Genomic DNA, 25,329 nt, shown 5'->3' with positions numbered 1-25,329 from the left:
CCTCAGTGTACTCATCTGTAAAGTGAAAGTGATCATGTCTATTTTGCAGAGTTGTTGCCACTTTTCCTCTCTGGACCCCAATTTCCCCATCTGTCAGATGAAAGAGTGGGATGAGATGGCCTGTCTGTTTCTCTCTCAATCACTATGGCTCTATTTGAAAAAAGTTTGAACTGCCCTAAGTGCTAAAAAGGAAGATAGGGAGCCATCAAGACAAACTTATGCCTACATTACCATCGAGTTCAGAGAATAGCAGACCGGAAGCACCAGCCAGCTCCACTCTAGGCCTTTCAGCAGCAGCCACTTCTAGAGCTTCCATAACTTTAAGAGCACTTCATGTTAGGTCAATGAATAAATTTTGCCAAATGATGAGCTTGGAAAAACCATGCCCCAAACACCAAATTATCTCTGCACACAGAAGCTTAAGGATGAGGTTAAGGCTTGTTAGAGATTAATGCAAGTTCTAATTTAAAAAAAAAAAAAAACAAAACACAAACCCACAGCATATATAAACATAAAGTATGCTTTATACCTCTGAGCCCTGGTCTGAACCCCAGAGGACCACATCTGGATTGACCCTGCACCTCCATGGTTGGAGATTGAGGATGACATACTATCTGGATAAAATGTCAACACCAGGGCAGACGCCAATTCATGCAGCACACCTGGTGTCTGCTCTGTTGTGCTGGGTCCTGCCCTTAAGGAACTCACCTGTGCATCCAACATTCAGCATTTGGTACGTGCTTAGTGAGGGACTATGATGCACCTAGCACCAGGCTAGGAGTGGGAATGGGGAGATGGTTACCACCCTTGCATAATTTAGTCTAAAGAAACAGTACACAATGATAATAGTCTGATACATTGTCCCTCGGGGCAAGGGAATGTGTAGGTTATATTATGGACTCAGAATTGTGACCCCTAGGCTAACCTGGAGCAGAGAGTGGCAGTAGAGATAGTCATATGAAGATAGAGGAGACTGGAAGAACTACATGTGTGAAGGTGAAAAGGAGGAGGTGATTTGGAGAACTGCAGGTATTCAGTTCAGTACAGTTCTGAACTGTATTTGGATGGCTGCTAGGAACCAGGGAATGGAGGGCACGCTTGAGAGTGGAAAATACCTTTGGGATCAGTCCCAGCTCCTCATTTTGCAGGTGCATTCGGCAGCCACTTTGTGTCAAGGCCTTTCCTTAGCTGCCGTTCTCCCCACACCCCACCCTGAAATCTGCACCTTGCCCCCTCCCCTTCTTTAGAAGCCTTTCCTGACTATCCTGTTTAAAATGACAACCCCGTCCTCTGATACTGTTCTCCCTGTGACCCTTTGCAGCCTTACTTCTCACCATCTGACATACTACATTTTTATTTGCTTGTTTGTTTCTTCCAACTAAATTATAAATTCTGGATGGATGCAGTGGTTCATGCCTATAATCCCAGCATTTTAGGAGGCCAAGGCAGGAGAATTGCTTGAGCCCAGGAGTTCAGGATCAGCCTGGGCAACATAGTGAGACCCTGTCTATATAGATAAAAAAAATTATTTAAAAAGATTGTAAATTCCCCGGGGGAGAGATTTTTTGGTCTCTTGATTCACTACTATATCCTACTTCCCAGAACAAGGCCTGATACCTAGTAAGTGTGCAATAAATATTTGATGAATGAATGAATTTCAGGTCTCCTGACACTCTCAGGCCATACTCCTTTCCATTCCAATCAGAACTTTTTTTGTCTCCTCATCACAGACTTGATAGATTGCTAAGGGCCTGTGTCATGTAGGGAAAGTCTCTGCTGCCTCTTTGCTGAGCTCTTTCCCTATTGACCCTTTACTGTGCTGTCCCATGAGAACTATTCTTGTGTCAGAGGGTTTGTTGGGTGCCAAGGAAACAGGGAAGTGGCTGTGCTCTGACAGCCCTTTCTCTGGGCTGTGCTTGTTAGTCATTGAGGTTTTGTTCAGCATGTTTGGCGCCCTGGAGCCTGGGGTCTGGTATGCCCACGAGGTGTACCCACAAATCCTGGGAGTGGCTATAGAAACTCCTTGGGGGAGCAAGATTGTTGTTTCCAAGGGGAATAAATCACTGTACCAGATGTTTTTCCTCTTTTTTCTCCCTATCTCATTCACTCGCCCCACCACACATCCGTCTGTTTCTGAGTACCTATTCTGTGACAGACCTGTGTGAGTGCCTGGGGACACCGAAAGAGCTCATAATTTTGTGTGGAAAGCCAGAGAAGTAAATAATGGCCAAACAACTGGATGCATTCTCTGCTTAGGGGTGGACTGAGGGGATGGAAGTGGCTCTCACCTCTGCTATAAGGTATAATGAGTCAGCTCTTAGACTCCCTTCTGCTTCAGATCAGGTCAGAGATTATTCCACTGTAACTCTTACAAAAGCTGTACATTTGGGTTTCAAATGCGGGGGTTGATGGAAGTGTGTGCAGGTGAATTAGAGGAGTCTGAAGTTCCAAATGTCCCCTGGAGGTTGTTCTTTGGTGTAATGCCCTCAAACTGCCTCTTTTCTCCAAAGACAGAGACCCAGTACAAAAAGACTAAGACTTTATGTGAAGCAGTAATTTCCTAAGGAGGCCAGGCAGTTCTGTGCTTAGAGCACAGACTCAGAAAGAGGCAGATATACTTAATGTACATCACGTCTCTTGGTTACCTTGAGCAAGTACCGTGGCCTCTTTTAGTTTAATTTCTTCAGCTGTAGAATGGGCACAGTGGTATCCACCTAATAGGATTATTGTGACAATTACAGGTAATGTAATTTAAAGCACCTGGCCCAGACGCTACACCAGTGCTCAGCAAAATGGTAGTTTTCTTTCCTCCCTCTGATAGTGACAGAAGACACGATTTGATTTTCTTCTAAAGGAAAAGTCAATCAAAAATTCTTTTGTCCTGAAAGTAAAGAACATTCCAGAGAGAAGTTCTAGTTCTACACTATGTTTGCAAGCTACCCACCAGACACATGAACCAGAGCCCAGTGAGAGCCATAGGGGAGATTAGAGAAGGGAGAAAGTTTCTCTCTGGGTGTCAGTGGTCTGGCCTGGCTTCCAGGAAGAGGGTAGGCAGGGACCTAAGGAAGGACAAAAGCCTCCTTTTCACTCTTAGCAGAGCTGTCCCAAGAGGAATGGAAATGAAGTGAGAGGACAGTGCAGACCTGTTCCACCAGTATGCAAATCATGTAATGAAACACAAATGACTTAGCAAGAACCAGAGTGTGACTCACCCACTCATCTGACTCTGCTGGTTCAGACCAGAGGAACAGCCTCAAGTTCAGTCGGACACTTTCTAAGGAGGTTTTGTTGGAATTCCACAAGGCCCCAGTTCTGAAGCTAGGACAGGGAAGGAGAAGAGAACTCCACTGATAAAGTGAGTTCTACATGCCAGGGACTTACATACATCATTTCGGGGTATGGGAAACAGATATACACCTTTCTTTTTCTCAAATCCACAATCAGCAGGTTTTTTTTAAGCAACTGAAAGCGAAATCTTAATACAAGAAAAGGTCTTTAAGATTATATGCTGTTCTAGTGAAGGGACTTTTTTACATCTGTGTCTTTCACAGAGTCTTGAATAGATGCTTCTAACATTTTAAAAAATAAACTAATCTTCTTACACTGTATATGAGAAAACAGAAATTCATAGAAGCAGAATGACTTCTCCAGGGCCATACAGCTTGTATGTAGCAGAGAAAAGGTTCCGATCTAGTTGCTCTGGCTGCAAATTACTTTCTGCTGTGTCATAGTGGTGCTTGGGAAGTAGTTTGAGAGGGCTGATTCTTTAGCCCAGAGGCCATGCAGATGGGGAAGTGAATGCAGATAAGCCACAATGTCAGCAGTAGACTAGAAGAGGCCAAGATGATTTAGGCTTTCAGGTTTTATCCAGCTCTGCTTACCCTTTCAGGTCACCTAGGACTTTACTAAAGGCCCTGTGGGTGTTCTGATCTGGGAGAGTGTGTTTTGATACAGAATAAGGGGATGGCATCGTCTGTCAGAAGGGTTTGACTTCCTTTCTTGAATAAGTTGTACCTGTCTCCTGTGGAGTGGGAATAATTGGAGCCTCCAGAGTTACTTGTCCCCAGCCTCCAGAATGTACTCCCTGATCCCAGTGAGGCCCAAACCTCTGGCCTGGAGTGGCTCGTGTTAACTGGGCTCTATACTGGCAAAATCCAATCCATTTAGCAGCAGTGAAATTGATGTGAGATGGAGAACGTCATTGTATGCTTTCATCAATCTCAAAGCCTGCTGCTACCAGCTTACTTCTCATATCAGATGTAGCCACTGGATGGAAAGTCATCGTGCAATCTCATTCTCAACTCTTCTTTAAGTTTCACCAAAACTTACTTGTTTTGGTGAAAATTGCCACAGTCACTGAGTAAATGTCATTCACTAGGGCAAAAAGGTAGCCTGGATTTCTGAAAAGTATCCTGAGTGCCCATCCTGTGCCAGACAGGTTCCTTTCCATATTGTCTCCTTTGATACTGGCAAACCAGAGAAGGAGATACTGTTCTACCTGTTTTACAGATAAGGAGACTGAGGCTTATAGAAGTAAACTGACCACCCACTTAGTAAGTGATAGAGCCAGGACTGGAGTCAGGGCTATTATACCCCAAAATGCACTTTACTAATGCACCTCTTTCCCCAAAATCCCCAGCTGCAGACACCAGGATCAGTGCTGACCTTGAAGCATTCCTCCATAAATGTGTTAGTTACTGATGGATATCAGGGAACAAGGTCCCGTCTGCTTACTGTGATTCTGTGTCTGACCGACTGCTTCCCAAAGGCATTCTTTTCCCTTGGCTCCCTACTCCTTTCTCATTCATAAGCACTCCCTTCCTTTCTGGAGCTATTCTGATGGCTGGTCTCTTCCTCTCCTCAAATTCTTCTGGTGTATTTATTTTTTTCTCGTATTAAGTTCCAACCTTAAGTATCTGAATCAGTGGAAGGGGAGATGTGGGCCTTGTCCGGTTGGGAAACACGCCCTTCCCCTGCCCCACCCTCGGTTTCCAAGGCTTGTGACCTAAGCCTGCATGCAGGGGCAGGGGGAATGGTTGGAGGACTCGTAAGAAGCATTTTCCGAGGACCTACCGATTTTTCAGCAAGGGAAGTTAGAAAGTCTTGCCGCTCCAAATTAAGAAATGTGATTAAAGAATAAAATCACCTATTTATTGAGTAGTATTTCATGCCATCCTCTTGATCTACATTATCAACCAAACTAGACCACAGCCTCTAAGAGAGTGGTTGCTACACTTATTTTATATGTGAGAAAACGGAGGCTCAAGGAGGTTTTCCTGATTAAAATCTGTGCTCTGTCTGTTATGTACCCCACCCTTGTCCACTGCCAAGAATAGCTGAGGGAAGGCCAAACATACGGAGTACACTGCAAATGGATGATTCCTTGTTCCTTGAAGTTGCCATTGTCCTGAAGACATGTGTTGAGTTGGAGCTAGACTAACACCCTCTTTATCCCCATTTCCAAAAGGAATCGTCTTTTCATCCACTGGTAGGTCATTAAGGGAGTAGTCTTTGGCCTATAGCTCCAATTCACTGACTTTGGTATTGCCTATAGTGACCCAGTCTTGCCTAGAGCTCTTGAAAAGCACTGAGAGTGTGGTGCTCAGTGTTTTGCATGAAATCATTTAACTTTTCACCATTGCTGACAATAAGATTTTCCAATTGTGATTCAAATAGGTAGGTGTTCTCTGAGAATAGTGATGAAAGGTCAAATAAGTATTCTTTCCTGCAGGACTTCTCAGAGCCTTTAGTAATCTTATAAGCATGGTAAGTGACAAAAATAAGGATTTAGTATAGATCATTCGCCTACCTTTTTTGAAGAAGCCCTTAATATTCAGTGGAATACGGTTTGGGAAAGACCGGCCTGCAAAATAAGGTCTGGGTTGCTTAGTTTGACACTGAAAGCCCTTCATGAACTAGGCCCTCCTTGTCCCTACAGCCCTATTTCTCATCACTGCTCACCCCACTTCCCCAACACCCTCTTCTCCAGCTATACTGAACTATTTGAAGTTTTGGGGAACTTCTATGGCAGGCCTCTGAGCCACCCTCTGCCTGGAATATATATCCCTCATTCCTGCTCCTTAAACCCAGCAAATACTCATTCACCTTTAGGATTCAGGTCAAGTATCCCTTCCAAATAGGAGTTGACCCTGGCCTCTAACTTCTTTCATAGCTCCTGTAAAACACATTAGTACACTTATTTATTTTCTTGTATCCCTCAACTGTCTGCTCTATACGTCAGGATTTATAACTCCTCATTTTTCTTTGTCTTTAGCACTTTTCTTAGTGTCTAGCTTCTTTCTTTTTTAAAATTTAATTTTTATTATTATTATTTTGCCTACTGCTACAGATTTGGTCTTTTAGGTTATCTTTAGAATAATTTTTTCTCCAGATCTTTTTAGGATGTCCATGGCAATCTAATAGTATTTACATATCAACTTCTGAATTTAAAAGTTGAGTGTAAAATTCTCACTCTCTGTCTCTTCAAATTGTCCTTTACAGCCTTTATTCCATAAAGGCTCTGTGCAATCTTCTTCTACATTTTTAACTGATTATTATTTATATATGAGAAAACCATTGTTTTTATCCCTTGTTTAGCAGGCAACGGCCTCAGTGCGATCTTTTGTCAGTATTCTTATTTTTTCCTCTTAAGTTTTTCCAATAATACATTTATATAATTTCAAAATGATTATAAAGTTGTCTGCTGTCTTCTATGTCTGTTTATTTGAAATAGTTTTCCATATAGTTGAGGATTCAGTCCTAGACACTTATGGCTAACAATGATTCTGGGATCTTCCACTCTTCTGTCTCATCAAGACTGACCATTGCTTGCTCTTTTCTTGCCACCGAAGGAGGGTGTCCGTTTGTCCCAGGAAGAACAAACATGTCTTCAGCACTGCTGCAGGTCTATCTTTAGGCCATCAGCCTCCTCCCCTCCGCTCTCTTCCCTTCTCCTGCCTCTCCAAATGCTTTGATTTGTAGTTGGAAGTTCCTCTTGTCCACTTGCCTCTTCCCCCTCATTTCCCAAGTTCCCACAGGAACCTGGGAATAGGTTGTGCCCAGAGGTTAGAACGGAAACTGCAGCAAGATAACTCTGAGGGGACAATGCCCAGTTGACGTCATTTCAACTACTTTGCTTCAGCCAGAGGTGATTTTTTTTAATCTTCCATTTTTCTTCAGGTTACTCTTCTACTCCACCCTGTCTAGTGTCTGTCAACTTGTATTTGAAAGTTCCCTGGCATTGTCTTGTTGGTTTATTGTTTCCTTATATTCTCATTCAATATCCATAGTTCCAAGTGGTGACTTAGAAATGTGTCCTTGATAGAGCTGCTTTCTTCTGAAGCAGAAGCATCTCATTGGGGATGTAATAACTTCCTCTTATCATTGCACATTTAATTTCCATGCTGAGACCAGGTAGTGTAGGGATTATATAGCCGTGATCCCCAGGGAAATACACAAATGTGTTAAGTAAGTTGTCATCAATTGTTAAAAAAAAAAAAAAAAAAAAAAAAACCTTTGCAAGCCCTGGTTACTGCTCTTTAATTATTAGTTTCAGTCAAGAGGAAGATAAAGGGAAACTATCACTTATTAAGTTCCTACTATGTGGCAGTATGCTAAGGTCATTTACACATATTGTTTTGCTCAGCTTTCCCTAGTTTGTCTCCCTAGATAAACTATTTGTCCTATTTTCTAGTGTGAAAACTAAGGCTCAGCATTTATTTATTTATTTATTTATTTATTTGAGAGAGTCTTGCTCTGTTGCCCAGACTGAAGTGTAGTGGTGCGATCTCGGCTCACTGCAACCTCCGCCTCCTGGGTTCAAGTGATTCTCCTGCCTCAGCCTCCTGAGTAGCTGCAACTATAGGCACATGCCACCACACCTGGATAATTTCTGTATTTTCAGTACAGATGAGATTTCACTATGTTGGCCAGACTGGTCTCAAACTCCTGACCTCAGGTGATCCGCCCACCTCAGCCCCGCAAAGTGCTGGGATTACAGGTGTGAGCCACTGCGCCTAGCCAGGCTCATCATTTAAATAACTGGCTTGAGGTCATGTTCAAATTGCTGTATCTACAACATGCCACCCAAGGTCTAGATAGTCCCAGTTCGTAGAAATGTAGTGTGTGTCACCTGGGGTTATAGTGCATGTGAGTGGGGAGTCACGTAATGTCTGTTCTCTTTGTCTCCTTTCTCCAGCTATACCTACAGGCCCGCTTCACTTGGCGAGGAGCCCGCCTGCTCCGGCCCCTCCTGCAGTTCACCTTGATCATGATGGCCTTCTACACGGGACTGTCCCGCGTATCAGACCACAAGCACCATCCCAGTGATGTGCTGGCAGGATTTGCTCAAGGAGCCCTGGTGGCTTGCTGCATAGTAAGTAGCATCTTGTCCTCAGTATGCAAGTGGAGCCCTGGACTGTTGCTTGTTAAATGTTTCCAGCTCAGTGACTAAAGCGAGAGAGCCCTCGTTCCTGTTCCCTGCCTGGGGTCACCTGGCCTTAGGCCTTAGGACTCCTTCAGTAAAATGAGAATAATTCCTGCTGCTTCCCAGCCTGTGAGTTTTGATCTGATAGGGTCTGTAAATCTTCTCTGTAAATACAGAGGGTTTGGGCTCATAGAATGTTGCAACTGGAAGAGAGCTGAGATATTATCCAACTTGCTCATGTTATAGATGAGGAAATTTAGGGAAGAAACTTACCCAAGGTCATGTGTCAGCAGGTCATGCTTAGTGTCATGCTAAGTCTGTTGACCTAGTAGCAAGATCTAAGTCTCCTGACTCGAGTGCTCACATGCTGTTTTGGTGGACACTGAGTATGCAATGGGACTCCTCGGCTTCTTGGAAAATGCCTCCTCTTCCCTCTGTGACCTTGGGAGTGACTCAGACAGATGCTAAACTCAGTGTTCATTGGAGAAGAGGAGGTTTTCTGAAGGCTGAGCCCTCCCGCAGGCTGACGGCCTTGTACATCGAGTCACAGACTTCCTAGGGATAACTTGGGATGGACCACATACTGATTTGCCCCAAATGAAGTACTTCATCTCTGACTCCCGGTAAAGGTGGGAGAAGGCATTGCACTTCTCTGAGCCTCCATCTGTAGGCACTACTTTTCCTGCCTGCTAAGAGTTTTGAGGGGCTTGTTCAGCAAACATGACTGAGCACCTACTGTGATACTGTGACTTCCTGGGCCCTCCTGAGGGGAGCTCACCCCAGCCCAGCAGGAATCCCAGAATACAATAATGGCTGGATATTTAAGCACCACACATGTAGGCTGTATTGTTGTTAGTATTATCCTTGCTCATTCACAGTGAGAATTATGAACAATAGAGAGATCTCAACCAGCTTCTTATCCTTTCCTGGTTTGTGAGCCTGGCTGCAGGCTCGTGTCTCTATGCAGCCTCTCCCCAGCTCCTCTGTAACAGCACTAAACACTCAGGATTGAAATTGTGATGGGTGTCTTCATTTAGGCTGTGAGTTCTTGGGGGCAGGGACCATTTGTAACATATATGTTACTCTCCCTGTCTTATCAAGGCCTCTCAGGGATTCTAGCTCAGACTAAGCAAATGTGTGCTTAACAAGCAAAAAGCCAGAATCAATGAGTTGATCTAACCCTTTTTGAGAACACTGTAGGGAATATTCTCTTGAAGGTATAGGGATGAATAAGGCTCAGCCCTCCCAAGGAAATCCCATTCTTGCTCCTCTCACAGGCTAAGCACAGGAGCTCAGTGCCATGGGGGCTGTCATAGTGACATGTGCAGGGGGCTTCAGCAGGCAGGGAATCACCTGACTCCATGTGCACAGGTCAAGGAGAGGGAGAAGGAGTTGCAGCAATCAGAGTGGGCACCACGAAGAAAGCAGTGTGTGAACTGCCTGCAGCCTTTGACATGGGAATCCCAGCCTACGGGACTGGCTGTTTTAATGGTTTTCTCCCTTGCTTTCTTTTTCTTTTTTCTTTGTAAAAGTAAAGGCCAAAAGGGAGAGAAACTGGGGGAGCAAACCGTTAATGAGAGCAGCTGTCACTGACCTGCTTGTTCTCTGGTGCCTGGCCCTTTAATGTGAGGTGACAGTGGGGGATGGGCATTTGCACTGAAGGGTAACCCTTTACTGACTGTGCCCTCCTGAGCTTTGCTCTCAGCAGGAGGACAGCCTGCAGGGGCCTGCTGTTGTGGTTCCTTCTTGGCGCCACTGCCCTAATTGGACTCCTCTGCACCCCCAATTAAAAAAATTAAAAGGTTGGGGGATCCTTACTAGCCTTCCTCTCTTTTATATCCTAAAACATGGGCCATAAGCAATTAGACAGAGTGTTCGGGAAGACTATGGCTTATTTTCAAAAAGTGAAATGAGAGTTCTGACTTGTGTCCTGTTTGGCTCTTGCTGACTGTAGCACAGTATAGGAATTTGATCCTGTAGGTCGTTTACAAAGACCTACTCTCTGTTGGTGCCATTCTGATACTTTACGCATTGTCTTCCTTTTTTTTTTTTTTTTTTTGAGAGTCTCGCTCTGTCACCCAGACTGGAGTGCAATGGCGCGATCTCAGCTCACTGCAAACTCCGCCTCCCAGGTTGAAGTGATTCTTCCGCCTCAGCCTCCCGAGTAGCTGGGATTACAGGCACCCACCATCATGCCTGGCTAATTTTTGTATTTTTGTAGAGACGGGGTTTCACCGTATTGGCCAGGCTGGTCTTGAACTCCTGACCTCAGGTGATCCGCCCGCCTCAGCCTCCCAAAGTCCTGGGATTACAGGCGTGAGCCACAGTGCCCGGTTGCCTATTGTCTTCTTTTAGCCACATTAAGCCATTGTACTACCACCATTTTACAGAAGTAACTAGGCCCAGAGAGGTAACTTAAGTCATCCAGGGTCAGAAGCTAATAGACAGCTGCACCACGATTCTCTTGGACTCAAAGCTATGCCCTCTGCACTCTGCAAGGAGAGGAAGTCCCTGAAGCTGAAGGCCCTGCAGTTAACCCGAAACAAAAGCTGCATAGTTAGCTGCTTAAAGAGTATCATTTAATTGTGTCACAGAGTCCTTCCTAACTAACTCTTTGGGTGGATCCAGTTATTGCTTTAAGTTTGAAAGCCTGATTTACAATGTAAAGATGGTTTGGAAAGGGGTGATAAATATCTTTCCCTGCCTTTCGCCCACTCACCTGTGAACATGCAAGAACAGGGACTCAATCTTACTTATCATTTTTCTCCAAATGCCTGACACCCAGCCTTGTGCTCAGTGGGACCTCATGGTCCAGAACGGCTTGGAATCACAGCACTGAGAGATTCATTTCACTGAAGCCATCTGAGAGGCCCATTCAGGGAAGTGCCTGGAAGCTGTGGCTACTCAGAATAAAAGTTTGGGAATGTTCAGCTGGGAGAAAAGAAGGTAGTGTCTTTTCCAGTCGTAAGCTCCCAGGATTCTATTGTCCTGGGTTTGATTGTGAGGGAGACAGAAGCAAAGCTCAGGACCCTGGATTGAGCAGAGATGGGTAGATCTGTGGGGAGGTGTGGGGAACCAGAGACCACGTGATGAAGACACCAGGTACCCGGGAGAGGGAACTGTGAGGAGGATCACGGGCATCTGCCTCATGGGTTTTGCAGCTTTATCAAGGTTGTGCAATGTAGCTGTCACGTGCCAGGCAGGAGTCTGTGGCCTCTGCTCTGCTTGTGCCACATTACAGAACTTTTCCCCACGAATCAGGGCCGCTGTGCCAGTGAATCCCAGGAAGGACCAAGTGCTCTTCTTACTGATGACTATGGCTATACTGAATGGTGTTTGAAACACAGAGACATCACCTAAGGTTAGGAGGATCATAAAAAAAGCAGCACGTATGGCACAAAAGCCACCGCTTGAAGTGCCAAGAAACACAGAATCCATTTTCCAGTCTGCCAGATAACCTCCTGAGCCAAGCCTCTACGGACTCCCTGTTAACTGAGATGTAATCTTCACCACATTTGCCGAGAGCCCAAGCACTTAGAAGGTAGCAAAACTGGAGTTGACCCCAGACAGTCTGACACAGAGCTGGCACTCCAAGACTCAGACTTTGGCAGGCCTCCTCTCATCCCTCTACCCCTTTACCTCCCGGCATGTCAAACACTTCAATATTTTCCAACACCCAAGTTTCTATATTAGATAGCTGTCCCCTTTGATGGAACACAGTTCCAGTTTCACTTCATCTCTGATGAAGCCTTCTGTGTGAGTTGCCTCTGGCTGCTGTAACAAATTACCTCGCATTTAGTGGCTTAAAAGAATGCAAGTTTATTTTCTTACAGTTCTGGAAGCTGGGAGTTAGAAAAGGGTCTCACTGAGCTAAAATCAAGGTGTTGGCAGGGCTGTGTTCCATCTAGAGGATCTAAGGGGAGATCTGTTGCCTTGCTTTTTCTAGCTTTCCGGAGTTACCTGCATTCCTTGGCTTATGGCCCCGTTCTCCACTTTCAAAGCTAGCAGCATAGAATCTTCACTTCTCCCTCTCCCTCTCTCTCTCACATGCATACACTTCTCTGGCCTTTGCCTCCATTTGTCACACCTTCTTCTGTGACTTTTGTCCTTCTGCCTCCCTCTTTTACAGATGCTGGGACCACCTTGATAACCCAGGATGATCTCTCCATCTCAAGATCTTAGCTGAATCTCATTTTATCATGTAGCATCATTAATTGCTTCTGGGACTTAGGATATGGGCGTCTTTGGGGGACATTGTTCAGCTTTCCACAACTTCCCTAGTCCCTGAAGACAGTATTGTCTCACTTCCTTCCAGTCCCCCATGACCCTTTGCACTTTCTTCCTGCCATGGCTTTAGGCCTGATCTATTCACTGCCTGCTCATATGTGTGTCTCCTCAGCTAGATTGTGGGTGCCTTAATAGCAGAATCCGTGGCTTAACCTTCTGATTATTTATTCTCCGTGCCTAGTATAGTAGCTGACACAATAGGTGCTTCATCAGCATTGGATAAATGGTGAATGATGTATTAGCTGGTGGCTTCAGGCCAGACACTTCTCTTCTGGGCCTAGTTTCCTTACCTGTGAATTGAAGCTGGAGGCCTTGTAGCTCCATGACCTTTGTGCACAGGCATTCTGTGGCACAGCTGACTTTGTAGTAACTGAAGTACCGTGCGTTACCCTAGAATGTTGGTTCCATAACTGTAGAGCCTTGGGCAACAGGCATGACAGCCAAGAACTTTTACCTGGGTCTGTTGAGGGTAGATCCTGTCGCAGCAGGCAGACTTGTCTAGACAAAATCACATGTCAAATGGAAGTCTGGTTTCCTCCTCCATTGCTTACTAATTGAATGTTTTCCAGAAAGGGAAGACAATGGAAGCCAGCACAGACGGAAGACCTATACAGTGTCATGGACTCAACACAGACACAAGCACTTAGGGTCAGCTAGGCCTGCCAGCACACCTTCAGAGATGTGTACAGGGGTACACGAGACAAAGGAGAGAGCCACAGCCCAGATAGACCACGAGGTGCATGGGCAGACCCGGTCGTACCCAGACAGACAGACGTCCATTCTGTCTGTCTTGCCAGAACTCAGAACCACAGACACACATAAACAGAGAGACAAATTAAAAAAAAAAAAAAAATACAGGCTCATATTGACTGTCCCAGCCCCCCTCCCGCCTACACACTCACTAAGTCACCCTACCAAGGATGTGAAATTTACAGCTGAACTCACCCAGGGACTAGGACGAAGGAACAGACATCGGTTCATTTCCTATCTGGTGACAACTTGCATATCTGGTCACCTCCTCCCTGACCCTCTAACAGATGGCAAATTAGGGGCCCCTGGGAGGGGTCAGGGGAGGGCTCGGCTGCCATTGCTGTGGGTTCAGCAGAGGAAGCAGCTGCTCATGGATTGCATAAATACACAGCAGAGTCTTTCCTGGTTTTCCTCTTCCCGGGGGTGTGGCTCCACTCGCCGTTGCTCTTTTGTGTGCTGCTATCTTCCTCCAGATGTAGGGAAGGGCAAGGGCATTCTTTGTCTCTTCCCCAGTGAGGTGACCTTGGGAAAAGGCACCAGCAAGAATGCCAGTGTGAAGAAGAGTTCAGCGATGACAACCCCTGCAAAAGGAAACTGCAGTGCAGGGAGAGGCCAGGACACGCCCAAGGACACACAGTAGCAGAGTAGGAACCAAATCGCCAGTTTCTTGATTCCATCTAAAGGGCTAAACAGTAAATTCCAAGCATGCTTGGCCATGAATTTGCAAGGCCTCTTCCTTCTCTAACAGGAGAGAGTCCCATCTATTCCCTTCTGACTTACCCCATTGCTGCCTGGGCACAGGGGAATGGATGAAATGAGCTCCCAAACCTCTTCTGGCCCTGCAAAAGTCTAGCTCTTTGCCCAGTAATGTGACCTTGAGTTAATGTGACCTTGCCACTGCTGGCCCCTACTCTTAGGCAGGTAGAAACATGGATGTGGGAGAGACAAGGAAGCAAAGGAGTAAACTTTGGCCGCTAATGGATAATGACAGTATCTTTGTAGTACTCTACAACTGGTCAAAACACAGTTGACCTTGAACAACATGAGGACTAGAGGTTCTGACCTCCAGCACAATAAAAAGTCCAAACAGAACTTCTGACTCCCTCAACACTTAAAGCTACTAATAGCCTACTGTTGACTGGAAGCCTTGCTGATAACATAAACAGTCAATCAACACATATTTCGTATGTTTTATGTATTATATACAGTATTCTTACAATAAAGTAAGCTAGAGAAAAGAAGATGTTATCAAGAAAATTATAAGGAAGAGGAAATATATTTACTGTACATTAGGTGGAAGTGATCACCATGAAAGTCTTCATGCTGGTTGTTTCCATGTTGAGTAGGCTCATGAGGAGGAAGAAGAGGAGGGGTTGGTCTTGCTGTCTCAGGGTTGGCAGAAGCAGAAGAAAATTTGCATATAAGTGGACCCATGCAGTTCAAGCTCATGTTATTCAAGGATCAACTTTACTTCTAAAACTTCCTTTCTTGTGCCCCTGCTAAGATGGATGGGCTGACGAAGCAGAGGCTCAGAGAGGGAAGTTATATTCCTGCCACTTGCTAGGTAAGCTGTCAGGATAAGTCACTTCACCTCTCAGCCACCTTTTCCAATCCCATGAGGTGGGGATGATAATACCTAACATGATTTTTGGATTGAGGATTTAGAGAATTAAAGATGCATCATGCTTGGCACATGCAACATGTTGATAGTGAATTGTACATTAAGTACTATGCTTTATTTAAAGATTCAGAGCTAAAAGGAGTTGGTCCTTAAAGAGCTTATCTAGTGCAGTAGCTTTCCAAGACTTGACCACCATCTATAATAAGAAATACACTTTATATCATAACCCAATAGAGTCACCCACACATAACTAAAACAAATATGTCACAAAATAAGACTTGCCCTTACTGTGTGAGACATTCTAATATTTTCTATTAACCTTCAAAAATGCTGGTAGTGGCTATCTAGTTAGTTGATTTTGTAGCTTGCTAATGGCTTGAGAATGATCTAGTAGGAACAGACATGTAAACAGAGAAGTATAATAGAAGGGCACAGCTGCTGGGATGGGATACACTACTGAGGACAGTGCGGTTACAAGAGAAGAGGTGATTAATTCTTCTTGAGGGTGTTGTAAGACTAGAAAGAATTTTTAGAGTAGGTAATTCTTTAAAAATGAATGGCCATTTGCTGTAAGATACAAAAGATAAGGAAGGGAATTCCACGCAGAAGGAATAGCACGAAGACATGGAGATGGGTGAGAACATGATGTGTTTTGTGACCCTAGAAATGCAGAACAACGGAACTTGTGGGATAATGGGGACAGGTGACCTCAATGAATAGTAGCCTGCTTCTCCCTTTCAGCTTCAAAACTGGATGGTTTCTGGGAATGGGGTCCCCTGCCTTTGTCGAGCCTTGGTCATCTTTGGGTACTATGTTCCTAAGCTCCAGCTCCTACTGCATTTAGCACCCCATAGACAGAGGTGTCAGTCCCCTGGGTCCTCCTTACCAGACACCCTCCCTAATAGCCTATGAATATTTTCCTGGAAGGTTCCTTGGCACAGATTCCTGTTCTCCATCAGTATTGCCCACAACTTTCTTTAAAGGGACAGGGAGAGGGCCGGGGGTGGGTCTTGCTATGTTGCCCAGGCTGGCCTTAAACTCTTGGGCTCAAGCCATCCTCCCACCTCAACTTCCTGACTAGCTGGGACCACAGGCACACAGCAGCATGCTCCGCAAAATTGCTCTCAACTTTCTTTGCTTCTCAAAACCCTCTTTGTTCGTTTTGTGGGACTAATTTCCTTCACATTCCTCAATAGCAGTGATGATTTGAATAGTCCTTCATAAGGCTGGATGTGCGGTGGCTTACGCCTATAATCCCAGCGCTTTAGGAGGCTGAGGTGGGTGGATCACTTGAGTTCAGGAGTTCAAGACCAGGCCGGCCAACATCCCGTCTCTACTAAAAAACATACAAAAATTGGCCAGGTGCGGTGGTGCACACCTGTAATCCCAGCTACTCGGAGGCTGAGGCACAAGAATGCTTGGACTGGGGAGGTGGAGGTTGCAGTGAGTGGAGATGGTGCACCGCATTCCAGCCTGAGCGACAGAGCGAGACTCTGTCTCAAAATAAATAAATGGATGAATGAATGAATAGTTCTTCAAAGTGTTTTCACATATATTTCATGTAAGCCTTACAGCAACCACAGGTAGGTGATTTTTTTTTTTTTTTTTTTTTTTTTGAGACAGAGTTTCACTCTTGTTGCCCAGGCTAGAGTGCAATGGCGTGATCTCAGCTTCACCACAACCTCCATCTCCCAGGTTCAAGTGTTTCTTCTACCTCAGCCTCCCAAGTAGCTGGGATTACAAACATGCGCCACCACACCCGGCTAATGTTTGTATTTTTAGTAGAGACGGGGTTTCTCCATGTTGGTCAAGCTGGTCTCGAACTCCCAACCTCAGGTGATCCGCCCACCTCGGCCTCCCAAAGTGCTGGGATTACAGGTGTGAGCCACCGCGCCCGGCTGGTGGATTTTAAAAATAACATTTGCACACAAATATAGGGCAGACCCATCATCTGCAACTGTAAAACCTTTTCATCTTGTATAAATTCAAGACAAGTGTGACAGCTTAGATCACACACCAGTAGAAATTTTGGGACTATATTCTGCTGTCTGATTTCCAGTGTCACACTCTTTTCCATCTCATCATTTTCCCTCTCAGATATACTAGGAAGTCACTCAACAGAAATGCTCACAAATTCCCAGAGCCAAAAGCCACTGAAAGCCCTTTATTGCGGTCAAAAAATAATGACTGCAGTTGGATAATCCCATCTAGTTAAAAAACAAGGCTGCCAAAGATGGCTTTTCTTTAGATAGCACTTACTGTACTTAGGGCATGAGTGTGAGCCAGGTCCCAAGGCTTTCTCCTCCAAAGAGAGTTATTCCTTCCTTAATCCATGAGATTGTTCAGTGTGGTAGACCAGAAAGCTAAAAGGAAATCCCAGGGCCAGAACACATGGGAATACATGCATCATGTATCAAAGCCTATGGCCTAATGCTAAGATGGAAGGTTATTAAAAGTTCAATATGGGTACCAGAGAGAAGGGTCGTTCAAAGAAGGTAATTGTGTGCTCAGTGTAGATTGTCTAAGACACACAGCCATGCAATGGCGGGTGTGGGATTTGAGCCCCTCTGTTAATCTCCACAGACTGTCCACTAATGGCTCTCTTAACTGTTGTCTGCATAACAAATAACTGTAGTGTTTGCTAAAATGCAGATTCCAAACAACACTCTCAGTAGGTGTTAGATGGACCCAGGAATCTGCTATTTCAGGAAGCTTCCAGGTGATTCTGAAACAGATGGTTTGAGGACAACACTTTAGGAAATACCAGAATAGATGACGCTCAGTTTTCTTGAGGTTCTAAGACTCAAAAGTTCTTTTTCTTTTATAGTTATCTACCTTTTGCTAGCATTTCAGATCAATGTGTTATGTAAGGATGGGATTCCTATTTTCAAGGAGTTCACTTACACTCAGGGACTCTAGGAACATTTAAAGGATAATTTTATTGTTATAATCTGCCCTTAACAAAATTAACAAAATGATCCTCAAAATTCGCTGATTCAGCCATTCCTAGCAATGAAAGGAGGAAGCTGGCTACCTACCAGACTTCTTGTTTCTGATGTACTTGGTTCTTGGTGACCTCTAGGCAGGCAACACCCCAGCAGGGCTGGACTCTCTGTGCTTCCTGAGAGGTTAACATTTCCAGAGTGTGAATGCTGATATAAGCCATCGGAAGCATCTTCCTCTTTGAGTGTGCCAACTCTTGGCCAAAGATAGCCCTAGAAACTGTAAGAACTTTGAGAGCAGATTCTGTTTGTCCTATAGAAAACTCCCATCAGCATATTGCCTCTACGTCCAGCTAGAATGTGTCAGATTTCACATGTTCGTTCACAGTCTCAACCACTCTTTTTTCCCCCCTCTGTTTTTTCTTTTTCTAGTTTGTTTTTTCTTATCTCCTCATCACAGTGAATGGGGTTCTTACAGCTTAGAGTTTTCTTGTGTGTACTCTTGCTCTTGAAGGAAGGAGCTACATTGTCCACAGTGCTTGGGTAAATTAGATCATCTTCCACCCTGGGATCACGGAACAGTTGACTCCTTTTGACTCAGGAGAATCACTGAGTCAGAATCACTTCCCCATAGATAAAGCCATAGAAACAGAAAGCAGATTGATGGTTACCAGGGGCTGGGGAGAAGAAGGAACGGGACATGGCTGCTGAAAGTTTATGGAGTTTTATTTTGGGGTAATGAAATGTCTTGGAATTAGATAAAAGTGATGGTGGTACAACACTATACAGTACCAAATGCCACTGGGGTGGGGGGGAATCACTCCCCCAAGACAATGTCACAGGCAGAGGAAAGCAAGTTATATATATTTCTTTCCTAGCATAGTTAGCGAAATTTTAAGTTTTTATGGGAATAAGTGCAGAGATTTCTAGAGTTGAAAACAGAACTAGGAAGAAAAATATTGCCTCCCTCACACACATACCCACCCCAAACATATCACCTCTACCAGCTGCAGTCCCATCCTCAGCGTTTCAAAATCCATCTCTTCTTCTTTGTCTTTACTGCATAGGTGTTGTTCAGGACTCATCCTCTCCTAGACTCTTTCATCCCTGCCTCCAGGCTCACTACATGCTTTCTGACTCCATCTCCATTTTAGTTACCATTGTGATTTTTTTTTTTTTTTGGTCTGAGACAGAGAGTCTCGCTCTCTCGCCCAGGCTGGAGTGCAATGGCACCATCTTGGCTCACTGAAACCTCCACTTCCCAGGTTCAAGTGATTCTTCCGCCTCAGCCTCCCGAGTAGCTGGCATTATAGGCACCTGCCATCATAGCCACCTAATTTTTGTACTTTTTTAGAGGGGGCGGGGTTCACCATGTTGGCCAGGCTGGTCTCGAACTCCTGATCTCAAGTGATCCACTTGCCTCAGCCTCCCAAAGTGCTGGGATTATAGGCTTGATCCACTACGCCCGACCTCCAACATGATCTTAATGCAGGTCTTTCCAATGTGTTGCTTCCCCACTTTCGCCTTGACAATGATTCCTAGAGCTAAAACAACGAGATCTGAACTGCTTAACGTGTCCCAGGAGGCTTTTCAATATCTAGTCCTCTCCTCTCCAGCCTCTTTGACTGCTCCACCTTAGATATACTGAGCTTCCTGCAGCTCCCGGATGTGCTGTACTCCCTTTCTCCTGTGCCTTTGCACACACTATTCCCTTTGCCTGAAACAACATCCTAGCATTCACTGCCTGGTTAACTCTTCCTTATCCTTCAAAGCCGAGATCAAATAGACATCCTTTAGGAGAAGCCTTCTAAGGCCTGCTTCCCACTCCCCTTCAGTCTGGGTTAAATGCCACATTCTCTGTGCTTCCTCAACACCCTGGCTTCCCTCCATCATAATCCTTAATATGCTGTATTGTGGTCATCTGTTTACCTGGCTCTCTAACTCACTGGCCTACAAACTCCCGGAGGGTAAAAGACTGTCTTCATGTATATTCATCTTCATATTTTTGGAGTTGAACACATAGCAGGAATCCAATAAGTATTTATTGATTGCATTCATTCATTTTCCAAAAAGTAATGTATAAAATTCAAAGCATTGGAGAAACGGAATTGAAAACAAATGTTCTGCGCATTGTAACTTAGATCTCTTCTTGGTGCTTAGGGTATAGTTTTTCTTGTTTTCTGGAACTGTATTTATTGTCCAATGTGTCCTTTCGCACAGCAGAGATCTGTGGAGTAGGATTGTGGGCTGGGAGTGGGTTTATCCCATAGACCTAAGACAGCCACTTAATTTGTATAGACCCTTCCCAGCCTGGGCCTCTGGGTTTTCTTTCTGGGTGGAGATCATCTTCTGTAGGAAATGAAACTGCTCCAAGCCAAGAAGCTTTTACTTTTGCTAGGTCTTTGTGTGTTCTGCTGTTCAAATATTAGGAAGACTGAACCCTGTTTCAGTCTTGACAGTATTATGTTTCACGATCCCAAAAACAGTGTTTATATAACCTCAAGTCATGCTGAAAGTGAAATACAGCTTAAAGTGGGATTCTTCTGGACCTCACTCAACTTTTCACCTCGCCGCTTGGCTCCGTGCGGGCAGTATTTGAGTATGTGGTTCCCCCTCAAGTCTGTAGGAGTTGTATTGTCAATAAGGTCTAAGGCCAGAGTGCTTGCTTTCTAGTAAGTAGAGAGAATTTTTGAAATTCAATGACAAACATTTATTAAGCCCTTGTTGTGTACAAGGCTCAAAGCTAAGTGCTTTGGGTGATTCAGGGTGATTAGGGATAGGATTCCATCTTCAAGAAGCCTCCCATCTAGGAAGAAAGGCCGATAAGCAAAGTTTTGGACACATGGGAGAGCATGGCTTTCTCTGGGTCCAGTAATTACTTCGATATCCAGATCATTAGAGAATGTAACACCTTCTATTGAACTATGCAACAGTCACAGGTTTAGATCTTCTCAAGTTATTATTGCCTTTAATCTTCATATGATTCCTATCTTGCAGTTAGGAAATGGAAACCCTAAGATGTAGTGACTATGAGCTCAGAAAATTAGATTGGGAGATAAGCCAGTAGATTGAGGTGGTAGATTGTTCAAGATCTTGAAGGGGAAGGTGTTTGCTGGGGATAGGGGAGCTGTCCCCAGCTATATTTGCCTTTGGCAGATGGGATGGATTCTGGGAGAAAGAGCTCTAAGAAATTAGACCTGTATGACTTATTTTCATGAATCTAGCTGCTAAGCTGGGATAAGTGAAGTTAAAAGTAGTGATGGGCCAGGCGCAGTGGCTCATGCCTGTAATCTCAGTACTTTGGAAGGCCGAGGCAGGCAGATCACGAGGTCAGGAGTTCAAGACCAGCCTGGCCAGCATGGTGAACCCCTGTCTCTACTAAAAATATAAAAAATAGCCAGGCACAGTGGCACTTGCCTGTAATCCCAGCTACTCAGGAGGCTGAGACAGGAGAATCACTTGAACCTGGGTGGCAGAGGTTGCAGTGAGCCGAGATCGTGCCACTGCATTCCAGCCTGGGTGACAGAGTAAGACTCCATCTAAAAAAAAAGAAAAAGAAAAGAAAGTAGTGATGGAGAGATTGATCAAAACCTCTTCCTCTGAGACAAAGTGAAGGATAAAGGGGAGGATCATTTTGAGCTACAGATGAGGACATTGTTGTCTGCACCTCTCAGATAATAACATCATTTTAATACAAAAAGAAGTAAGGCCACTGGGGGAGATCAGGGAAAATGTGGGGCTGGGGCTGGAGTGGAGAAGAGTTGAAAATTTTAATTATCTTCACACTGAACTTTAACTGAGTCTGTTTCCTCATACTGGGGATACTTGAAAACTGTTTCCCAAACCAACTACAAAGTATTTTCTGGCAGGGGAGCCTAGAGCCTACTGGCAGGTTGTGCACAGATCTTTTTTTTCCTGATCCTCAAGTTTGACTCTGACTAGGAGACAAATCTTTTGGTACCATGGTTTTCACTGTTCAAACCTCCTGACAAAAGAAAGGGAGAAAAGACTGAATTTTTTTCCCTTGCAAAGTGATACATCCAATAGCACTCAAACTGTGAATGTATTATGATGTTACACTTCTTGGCTAATATTTCATTTTCTTGCAGTAGCATAGAAGTAGACTAGCTTTATTTTTTTTTTTAACAACAAAATAATACTTATTAAATGTTTTGGTAGGTAATATATGTAATGGGTACAAAATTCAAAAGGTACAACAGGTTTTACAATGACCAGTAAATATCTGTTTCACCTTTGCCTTCTAGCCACACAGTTCCCTTCTCTCCAGGTAACCAGCATCACCAGCTTCTTGCTGTGATTTTTATAGCACTTTCTTGATTGCTGTGTTGCTACAGAAGGGACATTGTGAAAATGAGTTTAACAAATAATGCAAGTCCCTACTGTGGCCAGGCCCTGGATCGCTAGAGCCTTAGTTTTGGTAAAATCTTATTAAGAACTTCGTTTTCTTGCCTATAATGTGGCCAGAGTGAAGCCATAGTGCTGTCATTAGTAGTGAGCACATTACCATCTGCAGGACAAAGACTCATCAATTCAGAAAGCTGTTGGATATAGGAACTTTGATAGTGTTTTAGTTGCTATTTTGAAACCCAGCCATGTGTTTCCTATTAAATTACATGACTGACAGCTGCCGCTTATGGTTACTTAGTAAAAACTCCTGTTGCTAAATGGCTCAAATGGATGTCTGTGTATTTATTTTGCCATCTAATACAAAGCATAAATTTTTCTTACTCCAGTAGCTCATCAAACCCTTGAATCTTTCATCATAAGTTCATTGAGGCAGGAACTATGCCTGTGCCGTCCTCACACCTTTGCAAGTGGCATTCAATAAATGTTTCTCAAGTATTATAAGAAAGACTCAGTGAGGTCACATTCCCAGGAGGAAAAAGGACGCTAGGAATAAGTGATAGGAGATTTTTCATTAACCTTTCCTCCAGGTTAGTTGCCAACTTTCTCAGCAACGAGAACCTGGTTTCTTGACCCCCATCAAATGGTTGATACCAGTAGGTTTTCAGGAAAAATAGTCACCACTGCCTGACTTCAGCTCTTGCTGATAGGAGTTCATGTTGGCTGATCTTTTCTGGTTACACCCTGGATTCCTTTGTGAGGAAAGGGAAAGTAGTGCGAATTAATGACTAGAACTAATTATCACCTGCTTCCTTTGTTTAGGAACTTATCTTTCATTGCTATTCGTTTGCCTTGAGAAATAAGGAAATGTGGGTTGCAGATATGGGCACTGGACTGAGAGTCCTTAGAAGTGGATTCGACTGAACTGGTGTTGTGCAACCTGGAGCATGTCACTGCCTTTTCCTGGGCCTCAGTTTCCCTATCTGTACAATAAGCCTTGACGATATGATCTCTATCGCCCTTCCCTATTCAAAGAGTTTTGATTTGGGGCCCCTTTTCCTGAAGTCTGTGCTCCTCTGACCTTCCTTTACCCTGTGTACCCAGACCCCAGATATCAGTTACTGACTTCGATCTCTGATTTGTGCTTCTAGGTTTTCTTCGTGTCTGATCTCTTCAAGACTAAGACGACGCTCTCCCTGCCTGCCCCTGCTATCCGGAAGGAAATCCTTTCACCTGTGGACATTATTGACAGGAACAATCACCACAACATGGTGTAGGTGCCACCCACCTCCTGAGCTGTTTCTGTAAAATGACTGCTGACAGCAAGTTCTTGCTGCTCTCCAATCTCATCAGACAGTAGAATGTAGGGAAAAACTTTTGCCCGACTGATTTTTTAAAAGGAAAAAAAAAAGTTTTACTTTGTGGCCTTCCAAAATAGGTAGTGTTCGCCTATGTGGAAACAACAGCAAACTAACACCAAGTGCCATAGACCTGGATGTGCAATTGGTTTAAGTGTTCATGTTCTAGTGAACACGGCTTGTTCAGGAACAAACACTAAAATGATTTGAGTAGAGGCTGCTGGTCACCTTTTGTGACCTGAGGAATCCCAGGCCTGTGAGAAAAGCAAAAATTCACATTGTAGCACATGATGCCAGAAATAGCACTGAATCAAGAAAATAGCCATTGCAGAGCTGCCCTCTTGAGTCTTTCTGTCCATCCCATTCTATTCTGTACTGTGACTTTAGTTCAGGAAGTTTTGTTTTGTGTTTTAAATAGAAGGAAAGAGCAAGTTTGCTCAGTCAAGTGATCAGATCCCAAATCCAGATTCCCAGTGCTAAGGCCTTACCACCTCCCCTGCCCATAGGCCAACAACCATAGTTCCTCACATTAGTGATTAGCAGACTCTTTGTGGACGAGTGAATTTCACAAATAGCACAATTTCAGAAGAAATCGAGGGCACAGGCCCTCACTTTTCTTCTTTTGACGCACCATCCTGTGATGTTGAAATGTCAATTGCAGGAGGCTGATGTTGTGCACGTCAATCACCGGGCACTTGCACACTCTTAGAAACAGTTCGACTTCGGTTACTGCCTTCTCCCTTGAAATCCTTGCTGCGTGCCCACCAGGATTTCCTGTGAGGGCTCGGGATGAGCAAGGCATGGTCTGCCACCAGCTGATGGAAAGCAGCCTTCTGTACAACAGATGGGAGAGTGAAGGGGGCAGAATGAAAATCGAACCAACCTTTTAGCTGTTGCAAATCAGAAGGAGCCAGAGAAGCAGGCAGTCTCATGCCTGAGAGGTTACCCTTCAGGATGACAGAGCTGAGGGTCTTTGTAGGAGTTGCTCTTGCTGTGTAAAGCACTATTGTCTTGGGGTTGACCCCTAGGGCAGTTCTTGATAGGTTCTGCTGGGCAGAACATATGGGTTAAATCTCGGTAGAGAGTTTTCCTCATCCTCTATCCATAAGTGTCCTTCCATGCAAGGTCCTACTCTAGGTGATAGACAGGGACCCCTTCTACTGAACCTTTTGAGGAAAGGAGGAAGGAAGAAATGCATTTAGATCTTGGATGCAGACCTTTCAAAGGGTTACATGTAACCATATGGATCAACCACATGCACATCCTTACTACAGAATCCGTCCTTTCATTTCAACTTATAGCAAGCTATGATTTTTATATATAAATATTATATAAATAATGTATAAAAACATTAAAAGTTAACTATGTAAGATATTATTTCTGAAACAATTTTAGCTATATCCACTATGATTATAAACTGTGTCTCGACCTGTGTTATTTACATTAGCTGCTTTAAAAAGCATTGAGTTAATTTTTTAAATATCAACTAAAATATCATAGTTCTGTGGTAGACATTGTTTTATAATGAAAGAAATAACTGCAACTAGAGAAAACTGTATAAAAACATTAAATTGTCAGTAT

The 25,329-nt window shown here is 44.2% G+C and overlaps 1 protein-coding gene across 1 annotated transcript in view; it reads left to right on the top strand.

Annotated features, from left to right (window-relative positions):
- PLPP3 (phospholipid phosphatase 3) overlaps positions 1-23,784 on the top strand; it is an 83,853-nt gene extending 60,069 nt beyond the window's left edge. Inside the window, exons 5-6 of the mRNA XM_033225034.1 lie at positions 8,198-8,374; positions 23,542-23,784. Coding sequence (XP_033080925.1) covers positions 8,198-8,374; positions 23,542-23,667 — 303 coding nt within the window. The 3' untranslated portion in view covers positions 23,668-23,784. The remainder of the gene's footprint in view (positions 1-8,197; positions 8,375-23,541) is intronic.
- Positions 23,785-25,329: the final 1,545 nt, after the last annotated feature.

Source organism: Trachypithecus francoisi, unplaced genomic scaffold (assembly GCF_009764315.1).
Source record: "Trachypithecus francoisi isolate TF-2019V2 unplaced genomic scaffold, Tfra_2.0 Lachesis_group12, whole genome shotgun sequence".
In the NCBI taxonomy this organism is placed as follows: domain Eukaryota; kingdom Metazoa; phylum Chordata; class Mammalia; order Primates; family Cercopithecidae; genus Trachypithecus; species Trachypithecus francoisi.
Note: the sequence above shows the minus strand (reverse complement) of the source record. Positions and strands in the feature narration are given on the sequence as shown.